At 42.5% G+C, this 20,274-nt stretch overlaps 2 protein-coding genes across 3 annotated transcripts in view; one reads left to right on the top strand and one right to left on the bottom strand.

Moving 5' to 3' along the window:
- Positions 1-6,557, bottom strand: part of kctd2 (potassium channel tetramerization domain containing 2) — a 41,462-nt gene extending 34,905 nt beyond the window's left edge. Inside the window, exons 1-5 of one of the 2 annotated variants that reach the window (XM_035749258.2) lie at positions 5,934-6,557; positions 5,553-5,661; positions 5,305-5,396; positions 4,930-5,025; positions 4,637-4,762 (exon numbers count right to left, since the gene is read on the bottom strand). In XM_035749258.2, coding sequence (XP_035605151.1) covers positions 4,637-4,762; positions 4,930-5,025; positions 5,305-5,396; positions 5,553-5,661; positions 5,934-6,284 — 774 coding nt within the window. In that variant the 5' untranslated portion in view covers positions 6,285-6,557. The remainder of the gene's footprint in view (positions 1-4,636; positions 4,763-4,929; positions 5,026-5,304; positions 5,397-5,552; positions 5,662-5,933) is intronic. The other variant, XM_035749266.2, reaches the window with a different exon arrangement.
- A 106-nt stretch (positions 6,558-6,663) lies between these two features.
- Positions 6,664-19,995, top strand: LOC118366644 (gamma-tubulin complex component 2-like). Its single transcript, XM_035749245.2, has 18 exons — positions 6,664-6,820; positions 7,412-7,569; positions 7,658-7,786; positions 7,895-8,071; positions 8,317-8,479; positions 10,067-10,274; positions 10,905-11,104; positions 11,897-12,086; positions 12,268-12,413; positions 12,597-12,777; positions 13,760-13,940; positions 15,161-15,333; positions 15,566-15,694; positions 15,789-15,909; positions 16,223-16,366; positions 16,587-16,715; positions 19,094-19,257; positions 19,556-19,995. The coding sequence occupies exons 2-18, from the start codon at positions 7,420-7,422 to the stop codon at positions 19,629-19,631; spliced, it is 2,661 nt and encodes an 886-aa protein (XP_035605138.1). The 5' UTR covers positions 6,664-6,820; positions 7,412-7,419; the 3' UTR covers positions 19,632-19,995.
- Positions 19,996-20,274: the final 279 nt, after the last annotated feature.

Below are 20,274 nucleotides of genomic sequence, written 5' to 3'. Positions count from 1 at the left end.
TTAAACGCGAGTAAAACCAAATGCATGCTTTTCAACCGATCGCTGCCTGCACCCGCATGCCCGACTAGCATCACCACCCTGGATGGTTCCAACCTTGAATATGTGGACATCTATAAGTACCTAGGTGTCTGGCTAGACTGCAAACTCTCCTTCCAGACTCACATCAAACATCTCCAATCAAAAATCAAATCCAGAGTCGGCTTTCTATTCCGCAACAAAGCCTCCTTCACTCACGCTGCCAAGCTTACCCTAGTAAAACTGACTATCCTACCGATCCTCGACTTCGGCGATGTCATCTACAAAATGGCTTCCAACACTCTACTCAGCAAACTGGATGCAGTCTATCACAGTGCCATCCGTTTTGTCACTAAAGCACCTTATACCACCCACCACTGCGACTTGTATGCTCTAGTCGGCTGGCCCTCACTACATATTCGTCGCCAGACCCACTGGCTCCAGGTCATCTACAAGTCCATGCTAGGTAAAGCTCCGCCTTATCTCAGTTCACTGGTCACGATGGCAACACCCATCCGTAGCACGCGCTCCAGCAGATGTATCTCACTGATCATCCCTAAAGCCAACACCTCATTTGGCCGCCTTTCGTTCCAGTACTCTGCTGCCTGTGACTGGAACCAATTGCAAAAATCGCTGAAGTTGGAGACTTTTATCTCCCTCACCAACTTCAAACATCAGCTATCCGAGCAGCTAACCGATCGCTGCAGCTGTACATAGTCTATAGGTAAATAGCTCACCCTTTTTCACCTACCTCATTCCCATACTGTTTTTATACTGTTTTTATTTATTTACTTTTCTGCTCTTTTGCACACCAATATCTCTACCTGTACATGCCCATCTGATCATTTATCACTCCAGTGTTAATCTGCAAAATTGTATTATTCGCCTACCTCCTCATGCCTTTTGCACACATTGTATATAGACTGCCCATTTTTTTTTTTTTTTTACTGTGTTATTGACTTGCTAATTGCTTACTCCATGTGTAACTCTGTGTTGTCTGTTCACACTGCTATGCTTTATCTTGGCCAGGTCGCAGTTGCAAATGAGAACTTGTTCTCAACTAGCCTACCTGGTTAAATAAAGGTGAAATAAAATTTAAAAAAATTAAAAAAGTGCCTAGAAGAACATCCAATAGTCAAAGGTTAATGAAATACAAATGGTATAGAGAGAAATAGTCCTATGATTCCTATAATAACTACAACCTAAAACTTCCTACCTGGGAATATTGAAGACTCATGTTAAAAGTAACCACCAGCTTTCATATGTTCTCATGTTCTGAGCAAGGAACTTAAACGTTATCTTTCTTACATGGCACATATTGCACTTTTACTTTCCTCTCCAACACTTTGTTTTTGCATTATTTAAACTAAATTGAATATGTTTCATTATTTATTTGAGGCTAAATTCATTTTATTGATTAATTATATTAAGTTAAAATAAGTGTTCATTCAGTATTGTTGCAATTGTCATTATTACAAATGAATAAAAATATTGTCCGATTAATCGGTATCTGTTTTTTTGGTCCTCCAATAATCGATATCGGCATCGGCGTTAAAATCATAATCGGTCGACCTCTAGTTTGGGCTAGGCTTCTTAGTTCCAGTGAAGGGAAATCTTAATGCTACAGCATACAATGCCATTCTAGACGATTGTTTGTTATTTTTTTCTCCCCAATTTCGTGGGATCCAAGTGGTAGTTACAGTCTTGTCGCTGCAACTCCCGTACGGACTCTCCCGTCGCTGCAACTCCCGTACGGACTCTCCCGTCGCTGCAACTCCCGTACGGACTCTCCCGTCGCTGCAACTCCCGTACGGACTCTCCCGTCGCTGCAACTCCCGTACGGACTCGGGAGATGCAAAGGTCGAGAGCCGTGTGTCCTCTGAAACACAACCCAGCCAAACCGCACTGCTTCTTCAACAACACCCGCTTAACCCATCCGCACCAATGTATCGGAGGAAACGCCGTACACCTAGCGACCGTGTCAGCAGGCACTGCGCCCGGCCCACCACAGGAGTCGCTGGAGCGCAATGGGACAAGAATATCCCTGCTGGCCAAACTCTCCCCTAATCCGGACGACGCTGGGCCAATTGTGCACCCCCCATGGGTCTCTCGGTCGCGGCCAGCTGCGACAGAGCCTGGACTTGAACCAGGATCTCTAGTGACACAGCTTGCACCGAGTGACCACTGAGTCACTCAGGAGGCCCATCCTAGACAAGTCTGTGCTTCCAACTTTGTGGCAATAGTTTGGGGAAGCCCTTTCCTGTTTCAGCATGAGAATGCCCCCGTGCAAAAAGCGAGATCCATACAAAAAGGGATTGTTGAGATCGGTATGGAAGAACTTGACTGGCCTGCACAGAGCCCTGACGTCAACCCAATCGAACAACTTTGGGATGAATTTGGAACACCAACTGAGTGCCAGGCCTAATCTGACAACATCAGTGCCCGACATTAGTCCCTGCAGCAATGTTCTAACATAGTGGAAAACCCTCCCAGAAGAGTGGAAGCTGTTACAGCAGCAAAAGGGGGACCAACTCCATATTAATGCACATGATTTTGGAATGAGAATGAAATTGGAATGAAAAGTATGTGGACAAGCAGGTGTCCACATACTTTTGGTCATGTAGTGTATATATAAAATAAATAACAAATCGAGAACGGCGGGACAAATCCAATTAATCACCCAAATAGCATTGTAGTAGTAAAATCAAGATGCAATCTATACATATGTATACCGGGAGAATTTACACAAGATATACTAAGAATGATATGCATTGCCGTAGATATATGAGAGTGAGCTATCGCAAGAATTCAGTATATAAACATGTGGGGTGTATAAACACTGTAAATAAAATACAATTTACAGTAGTAGAAATATTAGAATGAGCCATGTTGGGGATACAGTATTTTAATACACAGTGTTGTTGGGTTCTGAGAATATGAAATATACTTGTGTCACTGAAGGAGAGAGGGTAATGTATAACGTTTACATTATGTCAGGATATGTTATTGTTAGCCATCAGGGATCCTATGGGAAGGATCCTCTGGGAGGACAAGAGATACAGTCTGGTACCAGGCACCATGACAGCCGTGATTTGGGGAGGAGTGAGCACTTTGGGGCAGAGGTCAGGTCAGATGAAGTGAGGAAGAACAGATATCACTAAGGTTCTGTCTCGCAACAGAGATGCATTGGCGGTTCAGATGTGTAGGAGACTCAGGAGGAAGTCTTAAATATCAGTGCTTGTGTGAATATGTCATCTTCGAATGCAGCTGTATTGATCCTCTGGGAAGAATAAACTTGGTTTGAGCTGTCATAGTGTCCGCTGTGTTTTACTCTGAGAATTAGAACCTGAGTGTGTAACAGGAAGAGTCCAGTGGTTCAATGTCTCTATAACATGTGACAGCAGCATTGACTCTGTGTGTGTGTGTGTGTGTGTGTGTGTGTGTGTGTGTGTGTGTGTGTGTGTGTGTGTGTGTGTGTCAGCTTATGTGTGTCTATTGTGTGAGTGAGTGTGCGTCACCTGCAAACCAAAGCATAGGTTGCTGTCATACCTGATCCATAGACTGCGTACAGGGTAAGAAAACCAATTTGTAATTTGGGTGAACTATCCCTTTAACAATAACCTAATAGCAGGAACAGCACCATCTAGTGTTCAGAACACCTAATATCATGATGTAGGATGGGACATAAACAACTTAAATCACACATCGCTCTGAACAGGGGAAAGAAACATCAACAAATTCACGGAGAATACATTATATAGGATGAAGAAAGAATACTCTGAGCCGTAGCATCATACTACTTGTCAAACAGAGAACTGATACTATAGTATATACTTGTTGGGGTGGGATTGGCGTGGGATGTGGGTGGTCTGTGGATGGCTTTTGACAACTTGTTGGATTCCTCGTGTCTTACTCATTGTTAGAAAGAAAAAGTTTGGTCCAAATTAGATACTATCATTAATTTAATATTATATAAATAAATAAAAATTTGCCAATTTGGGTGCAATTCCTCCGATATCAAATTATATTGCAACAAAATAATGTTTCTGCAATGCTCATCTTATCTGTTTCAGAACAATCTCTGAGATGACGGGTGTCGTGGCTTGCTGAAAGGACATCGAACGACCCTGCACAGATTTTTCTGTCACTGATCATTCGGGGGAAAAAAAAAAATCACAATCTCACAGAGGTTTGCATTTGTTTTCTTTTTAAGAAGGGGAGGGGACAATTGGCACATAAACTTGCCCATAAATAGCAGGCAGAGGGTGATGGAGCTACTGTTCTGCTTCCGCTCCTCTTTCTAGTATCTTTTTCGAACTCGATCGAGCATCTGACGTAATTACGCAATATTTTAGCTCTGGGTTTCCGAGATTAGGCACCGGCTGATTTCAAAATATTCAGTGCCTATCATTTCCATTAACTTAGGGTTAAAAAAAACAGCGATGCTCAATCTACACAACCGATGACGTGGGACGAGGCCTCATCTATACATTACACCATTTTTGAAGTCTGAAAATGCCTGACAAACTTTGATGTCGCAGTGAACTATCCCTACACGTGAGAATCTTCTGACTTCATGCCTAACACATGACTCACAGACACTCTCAGCAGCTGATCTCACCTTAGCCTTCTCAGTGGGCTCGATGACAATGCCGTTAGTGGAGTTGTTGAGCTCCCGGGAAACCACACACAGGAATTCAGCCTGGTCCTCGTTGCCATAGTTGTAGGACGAGCCGATGCTTATGAGCTGTGAGGGGAGATGGGGAAAGGGTGAGCGAGATCGTAAATTAGCTTAAAAAGTCAACTTCACAAGAACATTTTAAGGCACTGGAAAAAGGTATGGACATTACCAGATTTAACACCCACGACCTATGGATTTAAAGACAAGTGTTACATGACGACTACTAGGCCCACCTGCTCAAACTTCCAGCCGTCTGACATGGTGGACACCATCTGGGTGAGCTCCTCCTCTTGGCACTGCAGCACCCGGTACACATGTTTCACTGGGCCCTGAGAGAAAAACAGATACTACAATAAAAGCCCCTGTTTCCACACAGTGACATGTGTCTACCAGAGCACATTAGGGTTCATTGGCAGGTAGGTGTTTTGCTTTGGAACAGTGAGTGGTGTGTGTGTGCCAGTATACACACAAACACAGACTTGTAAACACATTCATACTCTGAAATGTTAGGGTTTGGTTTAGCATGTGTTGTTTCACAGCATCAATGCCATCATCCATCCCAGACTAAGGCCTTTTCCATTCATCCCGTCTGCCTTTCCCTGGCATACCTGAGATGTCCTGTTCTCGTTGTCCCGTATCCTCTCCTTTACCAGCCTCACCAATGACGCAATATTGTAGAACTCCGCCTCCTCAAGGACACCTGAGACAGGCAACCAATAGTTTAGTCGCATGATACTCATAAGGAAAGGGCCTGTATCACACATCTGCAGAATCCCATTGCTTCTAAATAAAAGCACGGTGTGTGATCGGGATTGTATTTGACAATTGTTTTAAACTATTATTTGGACAGTCTTACCTTCTTCTGCTAGGTTCTTGTCCATGATCAGTTTCCCATGCCGCAGGTAATTCAGAATGGGGCCAAAGTATGTGGGATCTCTGTCAATCAGGTATGCACCGGTCTCATCCTAAGATATTTATACAAGTTTGAAAAAAAAGCCCATTGTATGCCTGCCATTAGTGTCAGAAATGTTTTTCTGGTGCTTCTTCACATGCAGATCAAATCATACATTACTATCAAATGGCTGAGCAGTATACTTTGACTGTTACAATGTTCAAATATTTTAGCTTAAGGTGATGGGTGTAATCTCATGCATGATCTTCACAGTGGCAATGCATTATGAATGCTACATTGATGCACCTTGATTTATGATATAACGGTTATGATAGATTATGTTACCTTATCAGAGTCCAAATCCGGATCTTCTTGACACAATCGGTACAGGAACGATTTGGGGTCCCTGCACAATGTCTGTTTGGTTGTGACAAAGCAGGTTCCACCAACATTGAGGCGAACCCAGCGGGATCCGGGTTTCTCTGCTGGCTCTGACGGGGAACTGGGGTTGCTTCTCATTGGAAACCCAAACACTACTCTGCTAGTACTCGATACTCCGGGACTGGTGGGCAAGCTACTCCGCGGCGGAACCATGAGACTGGACGAAGCCAGCCGAACAGAGCCTCGGACATCACGGTGCTCGGTTTGTTCTATAGTGCTAGTACCACTCTGCTCCACAACGTGCAATTCAGCCATATTTCCTTCGTCAAAAACAACCACACTGCAGGGTAACAATAATTCTTACCGATTCGTGAACACAACGGGGTTCTTTTTATCCAACAAGGTGGCTGACATTAGGGCGTTGTTACACACATTCGTTAATGTCCATGCCTTACAAGACATCTATATTTCTTAGTTGAAATATACGATATTTTTTAGCAACATCGCTTGCAATGTTTTCCTACAACAAATTGGCCATTCTTGTTTATTCAAACGTTAATCAGAGGACAATTCTTCCGGGTTGGAACGTCATTACTGTATACTTCCGCTATGTCGTTTTCCCCCTCCAAAATAAGAGTTCATTGTTTAAATATAAATGTTATTTTCAGTCATACTGTAGTTAGTATTTAAATGAAAAATGTGTTCTCTGTTGATGTTGTAAGTCTCCTTATATTAAGCACTTTATTAAATTATTTTAATCTAAAAACATTTATTATGAAAGATCTGAAACAGTACATGTTGTGTTGCCAGACAGTTGGCGGTAACTGCTTGTTAGTCAACAGAGGCTTCAGGTAATGTGCTATCAATTGTTCATGTTTTTAATCATCCTTTACTCGCTAAGTGTTTCCAGATAATACATTTCAAGATTCAGTTTATATAGCTAACCAGGTAGCTAAAATGTTCGCTAGCAAGCTCTATTTTCAGACCCTACTGTAGTAGTTTAGCTAACGTGCTTGCTAAAAGTGGTTGGCTAGTTAGTAAGCTATCTAGCTCGACCAAATTGGGTTAATTTGAAGACCTTCAAAGCTAGCTTCATAACTAGCTAATTAAGGAAATAGTTGAATAATGTTCTCGGGGAAAGGTTAACTAGCTAGCAAGCTATGTGGTCTAGCCAGCTCAATTAGTTATACTAAAGCCAGAAAGGGCAGCCACTAGAATCTAAAGCATCATCAGTTGTGTCCCTATGTAGCCAGAGAAGCTGCAACATCAATACGAGGGTGGAGGGGAGGGACATATTGATAGATAGCAATCAGCCACATTCATTTATACATTTGCATGCTTTAACTTTTAACTGCCATCATGTCATTATTAATCTGATAAACTGTTAGTTGAATTTGACAGAGGATGGATTACTTAGTTATTGACCTTTCTCATTTCAACAGCCTTAGCCATGAGTGAGTTTCGGATACATCATGACGTCAATGAGCTGCTCAGTCTGCTTCATGTGCGAGGAGGTGATGGAGCAGAAGTGTATATTGATTTACTGCAGAAGAACAGGACACCATATGTCACCACAACAGTGTCTGCACACAGTGCAAAGGTGATTGATGGGGAAATTATTGGCCAATTTTGTAAAGGTTTATGCTCTTTCTACCAATAGCCTTGACTAATTCAACTTTCATTCTCAGGTCAAAATAGTAGAGTATTCAAAGACGCCAGAGGACTTCCTAAGGAAATATGATGAGCTCAAGTCAAAAAATGTCCGCAACCTGGACCCACTGGTCTACCTCCTATCAAAGCTTAGCGAGGACAAAGAGGTAATCATTTTGCATATGTTACTCAGATGCTGACAATTCCTACACTGTTTAATTTAAAGTACAGTATTATGTCCCAATAACAATGTGTTATGTTTTAATATATTCCAGACGCTCCAATGTCTGCAACAGAATGCCAAAGAAAGGTCTGAAGCAACTGGTAATGTGACATCAAGTACAAGCACAACCTTTGCTATCCCTCCAACCAGCACCAAGATGTCAATGCAGGAACTGGAAGAGCTGCGCAAGAAGCTGGGAAATGTCACTGCCAGCTCCAACGTGCCCCAGGTGTGTACTCATATCATTTTAAAGGTTACTTATAATTAGGGACAGGATATTTTCTGGCCCTTTTTATAGTCTGTTACATAGTTGTAAAGTAGGGTCTGGAGTTTTTCCTGGTGAAGTCATGTAGTCAGAAAAAACTCCTGGCCCACCGCGTATGACTACTTCAAGTGGGCCGGACCAAATAGTTTTGAAAAAGGCTAAAGTTGAATACATCTGTAAGTTCTACTACTTGTCCTCAATCTGTACAGTCGGCTGAAGTCACACGAAAGATGCTGAGGGACAGACACAACAAAAAGAACCCCACTCAGCCCAACCCAGTGTTTCCAAACTGGGTGTATGACCGGCCTGCTCTGATTGGGGACTTCATCACCGGTGCCACACCAGCAGGAGGAGACCCAGCAGTGGCTGTTGGTATGAATGTTCTTCATATGTCTGACTTTGACACATTTTGATAGATTTCATGATGTTTGTGCATGCAGTGCCTTCAGAAAGTATTCATTACCCCTGACTTATTCCACATTTTGTTTTTACAGCTGGAATTCTAAATTGATAAAATGTATTATGTTTCTCACCTATCTACACACAATACCCCAAAATGACAAAGGGAAAATGGTTTTTAGAAATGTTTGCTAATTTATTGAAAATTAAATACAGAAATATCAAATTTACATAAGTATTCACACCCCTGAGTCAATACATGTTAGAATCACCTGTGGCAGCGATTACAGCTGTGAGTCTTTCTGGGTAAGTCTCTAAGAGCTTTGCACACCTGGATTGTACAATATTTGCACATTTATTATTTTACAAATTCAAGCTCTGTCAAATTGATCATTGCTTGACAACCATTTTCATGTCTTGCCATAGGTTTTTATAGCAGATTTCAGTCAAAGCTGTAACTTGGCCACTGTCTTCTTGGTAAGCAACTCCAGTGTATAATTGGCCTTGTGTTTTAGGTCATTTTCCTGCTGAAAGGTGAATTCATCTCCCAGTGTCTGGTGGAAAGCAGACGGAATCAGGTTTTCTTCTAAGATATTGCCTGTGCTTAGCTCCATTCCATTTCTTTTTTATCCTCAAACTCCCCCGTCCTTAACAATTAGAAGCTTACCCATAACATAATGCAGCAACTACTCTGCTTGAAAATATGGGGTGGTACTCAGTAATGTGTTGTATAGGATTTTCCCCAAACATAACACTTATATTCAGGACATAAAGTGAATTGCTTTGCTACATTTTTTGGGAGTATTACTTTAGTGCCTTGTTGCAAACAGGATTCAAGTTTTGGAATATTTGTATTCTGTACAGGCTTCCTTATTTTCACGCTGTCAATTAGGTTAGTATTGCGGAGTAACTACAATGTTGTGGATCCATCCTCAGTAATCTCCTATCAGAGCCATAAACTCTGTAACAGTTTTAAAGTCACCATTGGTCTCATGGTGAAATCCCTGAGCGGTTTCCTTCCTCAACGGCAACTGAGTTAGGAAGGATGCCTATATCTTTGTAGTGACTGGGTGTATTGAGACACCATCCAAAGTGTAATTAATAACTTCACCATGCTCATAGAGATATTCAATGTCAGTTTTTTTTTCATCTCTGTGTGTATGGTACGGAGATGAGGTAGTCATTCAAAAATCATGTTAAACACTATTGCACAAAGAGTGATCCAATGCAACTTTTTATATGACTTGTTTTAATCCATTTTTACTCCTAAACTTATATAGGTTTGCCTTAACACATTTCAGCTATTTGTTTTTAATACATTTGTAACAATTTCTAAAAACAACATTCCACTTTGACATTATGGGGTATTGTGTGTAGGCCAGTGACACAAAATCTCTATTTAATCCTTTTTAAATTCAGGCTGCAAGATAACAAAATGTGGAAAAAAGTCAAGGGGTGTGAATACTTTCTGAAGGCAGCGACTGCTCATTTTTATGTAGTGAATGCAATAAGGAAATGTGTGAAAATGTACCTAAAATCTCTTTGGTGTTTTATGATCAGGTACAATGCCCCTGCCAGCCCAGGAGCAGGCTTTGGTTGATGATCTGTTGTTTGTGCTGATCGGTGTGGATGGCAGAGACATCACAGCCCAGCCTGTCCTCGGGAGGCAGAACCGCTCCTTCATCATTGACCCCAGCCTTGACATGTCCATCAAGGAGCTGGTCAACAGGATACTACCAGTCGCCTCATACTACTCCACTATAACACGGTGAGTGAACTTTAACAAGGAAATATACACTGAGTGTACAAAACATTAAGGCCTTTCCTAATATTGAATTACACCCCCCCTTTGCACTCGGAACAGCCTCAATTCATCAGGGCACGGACTCTATAAGGTGTCAAAAGCATTCCACAGGGATGCTGGCCCATGTTGACTAATGCTTCCCACAGTTGTGTCAAGTTGGCTGGATGTCCTTTGGGTGGTGAAGCATTCTTGATACACACAGGAAACTGTTGAGTGTGAAAAACCCAGCAGTGTTGCAGTTCTTGACACAAACTGGTGCGACTGGCACCTACTACCACCCTCTCAAGGATTAAAAAGCCTTCTTTAACCTGTCTCCTCCCCTTCATCTACAGTGATTTTGAAGTGGATTTAACAAGTGGCATCGGTAAGGGATCATAGCTTTCACCTGGATTCACCTGGTCAGTCTGTCATGGAAAGAGCCGGTGTTCCTAATGATTTGTACACTCAGTCTAGATACTTAACGTTGTCTTGTTTCTGCGGGACTCAAGTTGTGATCCTTACACCATCTGGGGATGTATCACGTGGCTTGCATTGTCAAACAATTTGTTTGTGTTTTGTCTGGTATAACATTTTTGCTGTGTTTATGTCTGGCAGCTTCACTGAGGAGAAGTCGTCCTTTGAGTACGGCCAGGTGAACCACGCCCTGACGGCGGCCATGAGGACCCTGATGAAGGAGTACCTGATCCTGGTGACCCAGCTGGAGCACCTCCACAGGCAGGGCATGCTCTCCCTGCAGAAGCTCTGGTTCTATATCCAGCCTACAATGAGGACCATGGAGATCCTAGCCTCCATTGGTAAAGCTGTTATGATCATACAATACAATACATTGTATATATAAACGGAGTATACCAAACATTAGGGAACACCATCCTAATATTGAGTTGCACCTGTCCCGTTTGCCCTCAGAACAGACTCAATTTGTCTGGGCATGGACTCTAGGTGTCGAAAGCGTTCCACAGGGATGCTGGCCTGTGTTGACTCCAATGCTTCCTACAGTTTTGTCAAGTTGGCAGAATGTCCTTTGGGTGATGGACCATTCTTTATACACAGGGGAAACTGTTGAGCATGAAAAACCCAGCAGCATTGCAGTTCTTGAAATAACGCATGGAATCATGTAGTAACTAAAAAGTGTTAAACAAATCAAAATATATTTTAGATTTTAGTTTCTTCAAAGTAGCCACCCTTTGCCTTGATGACAGCTTTGCACACGCTTGGCATTCTCTCAACCAGCTTCATGAGGTAGTCACCTGGAATGCATTTCAATTAACAGGTGTGCCTTGTTAAAAGTTCATTTGTAGAATTTCTTGATTCCATTTCATACATATATACACACAATCATATATACACACAGTCATATATATTCTGGTTCGTTGGTAGCTATATCTGCATTGCACTTTTGGACGTTCAATTGTGTTATTGCTTTTTAGATAGATCTGTCAGAGGTGTTATGTCGATATTGTCTTGTCCAGTGGTCTAAGGATGAGATGGTCGTGTGTGGTATGTTGTTGCAGACTGCCCAAAGTAAAAAGTTCCCCTAGTAAAAAAGAAAAAGATAATCAGTGGGTTGCATGTTCTGCTTCTGAAAGCCTCCTCAGTGGACAAAGGAGACTGCATGGGTGGGTCGACGTTGAGCCTCCTTCACGATCGTACCTTCAACTACACTGGAGACAGTCAAGCCCAGGAACTGTGCCTATACCTCACGAAAGCAGCTAGTGTCCCTTACTTTGAGATACTGGAGAAATGGATCTATAGAGGCATCATCAAGGACCCTTACAGGTATCGTTTATTTTTATTTTTTTGCGCAACTAATTTCCCACATTTCTTAATTTCTACCATTTAATCAAATAGGTACTTTTCTATTATGTCACAGACTTGGACATGAGTTAAGGCAATTTTAGATTTTTACATAATTAGTTTGTTTTGTTCATGTTTTTTGTGATTTATTTTGTCTTCATAGTGAGTTCATGGTTGAAGAGCACGAGCTACAGAAAGAGAAGATCCAGGAGGACTACAACGACAAGTATTGGGATCAGCGGTACACCATCGTACAGCACAGAATTCCATCCTTTCTTCAGAAAATGGCAGACAAAATTTTAAGTACAGGTAAGACGCATCATACTGTTCGCATCAGATTTGCTCAGGTCACCCTTTTAGTGCATCCTGACCATGGCCAGTGCAATTCACTGTGTTTTCTTATAGTGTAGAAAACAAGGAGTATCAAGGTCCTGATCATTTGTAGTGGAGTTTTTGTGTCTGTCTTTTTCTTCTTCTCATCCTATTCTATAGGGAAGTACCTCAACGTGGTGAGAGAGTGTGGCCGGGACGTGACTTGTCCCGATGCTAAGGAGATCCTCTACACTCTCAAGGAGAGAGCCTACGTGGAGCAGATAGAAAAATCATACTACTACGCCAGCAAGGTCCTTCTAGACTTCCTGATGGAGGAGAAGGAGCTGGTCGCACGCCTTAGGTAAACAACAACAGCACAACCATATATAGATCATTCAAGTTTGATAGGGTATTTCTGATTTGGTATGCTCAAATTAAAATTGTTTTTGTCACATGCAACAATGCAGTTCAAGAAATAGAGTTAAGAACATATTTACGAAATAAACTAAAGTAATTAAAAAAAAAAAAAAATGAAAGTAACAAGTAAAATACATAACAATAACAAGGCTATATACAGGGGTTACCGGTACAGAGTCAATGTGCGGGGGTACAGGTTAGTCAAGGTCATTTGTAAAGTGACTATGCATAGCTAATAGACAACGAGTAGCAGCAATATAAAAGCAAAGGGGAGCGTCAATGTAAATAGTCTGAGTGGCTATTTGATTAATTGTTCAGCAATCTTATGGCTTGGAGGTAGACGCTGTTAGAGAGCCTTTTGGACCTAGACTTGGCGTTCCGGTACAGCTTCCCGTGCGGTAGCAGAGAGAACAGTCTATGACTTGGGTGACTGGAGTCTTTGACAAATTTTTTTTGTCCTTCCTCTGACACCGCCTAGTATATAGGTCCTGGATGGCAGGAAGCTTGGCCCCAGTGATGTTCTGGGCCGTACACACGACCCTCTGTAGCGCCTTACGGTCAGATCCCGAGCAGTTGCCATACCAGGCGGTGATGCAACTGGTCAGGATGCTCTTCGATGGTGCATCTGTAGATCTTTTTGAGGATCTGGGGACCCATGCCAAATCTTTTCAGTCTCCCGAAGGGGAAAGGGTGTTGTCATACCCTCGTCACAACTGTCTTGGTGTGTTTGGACCATGAATGTTCGTTGGTGATGTGGTCACCAAGGAACTTGAAACTCTCGACCCGCTCCACTTCAGCCCCTTCGATGTTAATGGAGGCCTGTTCGGCCCTCCTTTTCCTATAGTCCACGATCATCTCCTTTGTCTTGCTCACATTGAGGGAGAGGTTGTTGTTCAGTTGTATGCTAAAATATGTATTCTTCCTAGGTCAATCAAGCACTACTTCTTAATGGACAAGGGAGATTTCTTTGTCCATTTCATGGATCTGACAGAAGAGGAGCTGAAAAAGCCAGTGGATGACATTGTCCCTCCCAGACTGGAGGCCTTGCTAGAGCTGGCTCTGAGGATGAGTACTGCTAACACAGACCCATTCAAAGATGACCTGAAGGTAATTATAAACCGGGTTTTTATTTATTTTAAATGTAATCTTTATTTAACTAGGCAAGTCAGTTAAGAAGACATTCTTATTTACAATGACGGCCTCACCGGCCAAACCCGGATGACGCTGGGCCAATTGTGTGCCGTCCTATGGGACTCCCAATCACGGCCGGTTGTGAAAAGGCCTGGATTCAAACCAGGGTGTCTGTAGTGGCGCCTCACTGAGATACAGTGCCTTAGACCGCTGTCTCCAGGCACTCTGCATTGCGTCGTGACCAAGAACAGCTCTTAGCCGTGGTATGTTGGCCATATATCAAACCCCTCTGACCTTATTGATTAAATATCCTAGACGAGTACCAGTCTGGAATTGATACTATCTTGATAACAGCAGCACCATCTAGTGGTTACCTTATTCATTCAGTTTCAGTTTTGTAAATGGGTTTAGTTCAAGCATCATGACCTAAATGCATACTACACGGTATGATTTTAATGCATGCATGCATTATGATGAATAGGCTCGTGTAACCTTCCCAAAATATGTCTGAGCATATTAACATTTGCTTACAGCAGCTGGGGGCACTATTGACTACTTTGAGGTGAATCTAAAGTCATTTATTATCTTGTTATTCAAATGGTGTGTCCATTGCTGTTCACTGCATTCAACTATTTCTTATAGCTGCACTCTAGCACAGTAATAGACAATTGCTGAGGGTCAGAATCACAATTGTATAGCAGGGATGGGCAACTTTGATGGAGGTGGGGGCCACCAAAAATCTGAACTCATCATGAGGGGCCGCAGTGGCTCATGGGTCTGCGTACCCACATCCATAACCACACATGCAGTCATGTGGATGCCAGAAGCATCTTTAGAGTACATTTTCTGCAATTCTACACATTTTGCCATAGTGGAGAGAAATGTTTTTAATATGATATCTGAGCAAAGTGGGAGACAACAACACCTCCGCCACGTTGATCTTCAACAGGGGCCCCACAGGGGTGCGTGTTCAGCCCCCTCCTGTACTCCCTGTTCACCCATGACTGCCCGGCCATGCACATCTCCAACTCAACCATCAAGTTCGCTGACGACACAAAAGTGTTTTTTTTGGGAGAGGGGAAATTGCGATCTATAGGATATACATATAAAAGACTTAAGTTAAACAACTGGTATGTAATGTGGCTGTTTTGGGAGGGGCGTCACACTTCCACTCACCCTCTGGTCCGGTTTCCCAGATTGACCTGATGCCACATGACGTGATCACCCAACTGCTGCGGGTGCTGGCCATCGAGACCAAGCAGGAGAAGGCCATCATCAATGCCGACCCCACCGAGGTGGCCCTCAGCGGCCTGGAGGCCTTCTCCTTCGACTACATCGTCAAGTGGCCGCTGTCACTTATCATCAACAGGTCGGTACACTGGGGCTATATCCAAGGCCAGGTCTCCTGACCTCGGTATGACTTCCTGATTAAATGAAGGCTAAAAAAAAGCTCACTTGGAAGATGGGATTAAAATAAAAAATATATATACTTTTCTACCCTAATGTAGCTTTTCTCAATCTATTGACCCCCCCCCAGGGCATGCTAAATGCCAATACTATAACCATGTGTTCTGTCTGATTCAGAGTTTGTATTTTTCTAGGAAAGCGCTTACGAGATACCAGATGCTATTCCGTCACATTTTTTACTGCAAACATGTCGAGAGGCTGTTGTGCAACGTGTGGATCAGCAACAAAACAGCCAAGCAGTACGCCTTGCACAGAGCTAAGTGGTCAGTTGACTTAACTTCCTTGTTTGTTCCTCTTAGTGCCAACTTCCTAATAGCAAGTTCTAATATGAGCTATCTGGTTTCCTCCTCCCTGAAGGTTTGCAGCAGCGTTTGCCCTGAGACAGCGCATGCTGAACTTTGTCCAGAACATCCAGTACTACATGATGTTTGAAGTCATGGAGCCCACCTGGCATATCATGGAGAACAACCTGAAATCTGTGCGTGGAAAGTAACCAAGGCTCACCTTGATAGCATTCAGTGCTATCGTGTATCAGCCTATAGCTACTTGTGGCGTAATTGTTCTGTGCCTAGTGTAGTAGATTGGCATCCATTACCAATGTCAGCCACAAGCATTTTCTTTGCTTTGACCTAAGATTGTTGCGTTTTTTTCCCAGTCCTCATTTTCAATATTACATTAATTTAATATGCTCCTAATAACTGCATGATGCAGTTTAGTGCACACTGTCATAACCATGCCCCGCCCTGCATTGACCAGGAATGCCCTAATATAGTCCATCTTGTCTCTCTCAGGCCTCCAACATAGATGACGTGCTCTGTCATCACACCAGCTTCCTGGACAACTGCCTGAAGGACTGCATGCTGACCAACCCAGAGCTGCTCAAGATCTTCTCCAAGCTCATGTCCGTGTGTGTCATGTTCACCAACTGCATGCAGGTTAGTGGATGTGGAACGCAAACTACAAAAACTGGGAATGTCAAGGCATCTTGTTGTAGCTTACACGTAATGGTATTACATTTAAATTAAATACAAATACATGCAACTCATGCACATTAGAAGTATGGTGATATGTAGCCTAATACCCCCCCCCCAGTGTGACTATACAGTGTCTCTCATTGCTGATCCTTATTAAATGTGTGTCTATTTCCTGGTGTAGCGTTTCACCCAGAGCATGAAGCTGGACCGGGAGATGAACCGCCTGTCTCTGGAGCACGGCACCATGGAGGGTCCTCCCACCCAGAGCGAACGCACCGTGGAGCAAGAGAAGAAGAGGCTCACCTCCAAGGTAACTACACACATACTCACTCATCTGCAGCAGATACTCACTGCTATAGACAACTTGAAGCATGGCTTTCAAAGGTAAAACGTCAAAGTATGACATGGGTTTTAGCTGGGTTATGTTACATAGAACAACAACCAAATACAATAGTATCGTAAAGATGCCAAAGAATGTTTTGTATTCTGTCTCAAGTGCAATCTATCAGATATAACATTTCTGTATCCCAATCAGAAAATGTCTTTACCTACAGATGAAGTCGGAAGTTTACATACACTCCACACATTTCTTGTTAACAAACCATAGTTTAGGCAAGTCGGTTAGGACATCTACTTTGTGCATGACACAAGTCATTTTTGCAACAATTGTTTACAGACAGATTATTTCACTTACAATTCACTGTAACACAATTCCAGTGGGTTAGAAGTTTACATACACAAAGTCGACTGTGTCTTTAAACAGCTTGGACAATTCCGGAAAATGTCATGGCTTAGAAGCTTCTGATAGGCTAATTGACATCATTTGAGTCAATTGGAGGTGTACCCTTGGATGCATTTCAAGGCCTACCTTCAAACTCAGTGCCTCTTTGCTTGACATCATGGGAAAATAAAAATCAGCCAAGACCTCAGAAAAAAACTTGTAGACCTCCACAAGTTTGGTTCATCATTGGGAGCAATTTCCAAATGCCTGAAGGTACCACGTTCATCTGTACAAACAATAGTAACCAAGTATAAACATCATGGGACCACGCAAACGTTATAAAGCTCAGGAAGGTGACGCGTTCTGTCTCCTCGAGCAAATCAATCCCAGAACAATAGCAAAGGACCTTGTGAAGATGCTGGAGGAAACGGGTACAAAAGTATCTATATCCACCGTAAAACGAGTCCTATATCGACATAACCTGAAAGGCCGCTTAGCAAGGAAGAAGCCACTGCTCAAAAACCGCCATAAAAAAAGCCAGACTACGGTTTGTAACTGCACATGGGGACAAAGATGGTACTTTTTGGAGAAATGTCCTCTGGTCTGATGAAACAATAATAGAACTGTTTGGCCATAGTGACCATCGTTATATTTGGAGGAAAAAGGGGGAGGCTTTCAAATTTTATTGGTCACATACACATGGTTAGCAGATGTTAATGTAAGTGTAGCGAAATGCTTGTGCTTCTAGTTCCGATCGTGCAGTAATATCTAACAAGTAACAATTTCACAACAACTACCATATACACACAAGTGTAAAGGAATGAATAAGAATAGGTAAATATAAATCTGTGGATGAGCGGTGGCCGAACGGCGTAGGCAAGGTGCAGTAGATGGTATAGAGTACAGTTTATACATATGAGATGAGTTGTGTAGGGTATGTAAACATTATATAAAGTGGCATTGTTTAAAGTGACTAGTGATACATTTATTACATCAATTTTTAATTATTAAAGTGGCTAGAGATTTTGAGTCAGTATGTTGGCAGCAGCTACTCAATGTTAGTGATGGCTGTTTAACAGTTTGATGGTCTTGAGATAGAAGCTGTTTTTCAGTCCCTTGGTCCCAGCTTTGATGCACCTGTACTGACCTCGCCTTCTGGATGATAGCGGGGTGAACAGGCAGTGGCTCTGTGGTTGTTGTCCTTGATCTTTTTGGCCTTCCTGTGACATCGGGTGGTGTAGGTGTCCAACCGTGAAGCATGGGGGAGGCAGCATCATGTTGTGGGGGTGCTTTGCTGCAGGAGGGACTGGTGCATTTCACAAAATAAATGGCATCATGGGGAAGGAAAATTATGTGGATATATTGAAGCAACATCTCAAGACCTTGGTCAGAAAGTTAAAGCTTGGTCACAAATGGGTTTTCCAAATGGACAATGACCCCAAGCATACTTCCAAAGTTGTGGCAAAATGGATTAAGGACAACAAAGTCAAGGTATTTGAGTGGACATCACAAAGCCCTGACCTCAATCCTATACATTTGTGGGCAGAACTGAAAATGCGTGTGTGAGCAAGGAGGCCTACAAACCTGACTCAGTTACACCAGCTCTGTCAGGAGGAATCGGCCAAAATTCACCCAACTTGTTGTGGGAAGCTTGTGGAAGGCTACCTAAACCGTTTGACCAAAATTAAACAATTTAATGGCAATGCTACCAAATACTAATTGAGTGTATTTAAACTTCTGACCCACTGGGAATGTGATGAAAGAAATAAAAGCTGAAATAAATAATTCTCTACTATTATTGACATTTCACATCCATAAAATAAAGTGGTGATCCTAACTGACCTAAGACAGGGCATTTTTACTAGGATTAAATGTCAGGAATTGTGAAAAACTGAGTTTAAATGTATTTGGCAAAGGTGTATGTAAACTTCCGACTTCAACTGTATGTCGTTGTTCCCCGTCATCAGTTCCTAGCGGAGCACATGGACGCCCTGCAGTCAGACTCGTGCTTCGAAGCCACCATCAGCAAGTTTGACAGCAACTTCAGCACACTGCTCCTGGACCTGCTGGACAAGCTCAGCGTCTACAGCACCAACGACTGTGAGCACAGCATGATTAACATCATCTACCGGTGGGTATACTACTGCACAGGTCTATCTCTGGTACTGGGGAGATACTGGCTACGCACACTTTTGTTGCTGCCCAGCACCTACACACCTGATTCAACTGATCAAGGTCCAGACTGAACACTGTGAGAAGTTGGTTATTGGAAATGGGTGTGTTAGTGCCGGGCTGGAACAAAAACTTGCGTACCCCGCAGCTCTCCAGGACCGGAGTGGGGAAACTCCTGGTCTATAGATAGTTGCTTGAATGGATATTCTAAGATAGTTACAATCCTAGTAAAAACGGCTTTGAATTTGATTCCATAGGTTGGATTTCAACGGGTTCTACACAGAGCGCCTTGAGAGGATGGCTATAGAGAGAAGTCAGAAGGCTGCTGCATAGCATTGTCAAAGTGTGCTTGATGGTAACCCAAGCAATATGTATTTATTTCTCCTACCCATATAAAAACCACCTTCAAAGACGACATTTCTCCCCCAGACATTTCTCCCCGTATCAAACATAAAACGGTTTAGTGTTTGATTCAAGAAACTATCAACATAGATATTGATGTGTTTTGAAACCGGCTCTATGGTGTTTCCCCCTTTTTAAGAGGGGCATAGGATTAAATAACCAGGGACTGTATGCATTTCTTTCAGAAGAAATAAAAGAACCTGGAGCTCTATAGGGGTAACTTGTTTTTTACCTCATGTTTTTTTGTGTGTGTTTCCTGTGTACAATAACAAATATTAAATGTCCCCAAGCATTATCTTTGTCATCTTTGCTTACAGAATTTTAAAAACACCTTAGACAGTAAACAGTAGGGGTGAATGGGTGCCAAAGGGCTAGTTGAGCCACCCCTTGTTTCTAGGAAACCATACACAAAATGTATAATGTGACCAAATATTTAGGGTCTGTGAAGAAGAAACCACTTGGGAAAATTGGTAAGGAAGTTAGGTCCAAAAAATGTATTTTCACAAAGTTAAATACATTTGTGGTATAGGTTTCATGATGTTTGTATCTAAACCAAAGTAGATAGTTTTTAAGA

The sequence above is a fragment of the Oncorhynchus keta genome, chromosome 3, assembly GCF_023373465.1.
Source record: "Oncorhynchus keta strain PuntledgeMale-10-30-2019 chromosome 3, Oket_V2, whole genome shotgun sequence".
Classification (NCBI taxonomy): Eukaryota; Metazoa; Chordata; class Actinopteri; order Salmoniformes; family Salmonidae; genus Oncorhynchus; species Oncorhynchus keta.
The sequence above is the reverse complement of the archived record's forward strand: the minus strand, read 5'-3'. Positions and strand labels throughout refer to the sequence as shown.

What these genes read in the sequence shown, in the direction of transcription:
- LOC118366644 (XM_035749245.2), top strand. Translation starts at nt 7,420, where the DNA reads ATGAGTGAGTTTCGGATACATCATGACGTCAATGAGCTGCTCAGTCTG. An exon ending in CCAGCTCCAACGTGCCCCAG is followed by an intron (nt 8,072 to 8,316) that starts GTGTGTACTCAT and finishes CAATCTGTACAG; the next exon opens with TCGGCTGAAGTCACACGAAA. An exon ending in ATCATCAAGGACCCTTACAG is followed by an intron (nt 12,087 to 12,267) that starts GTATCGTTTATT and finishes TTGTCTTCATAG; the next exon opens with TGAGTTCATGGTTGAAGAGC.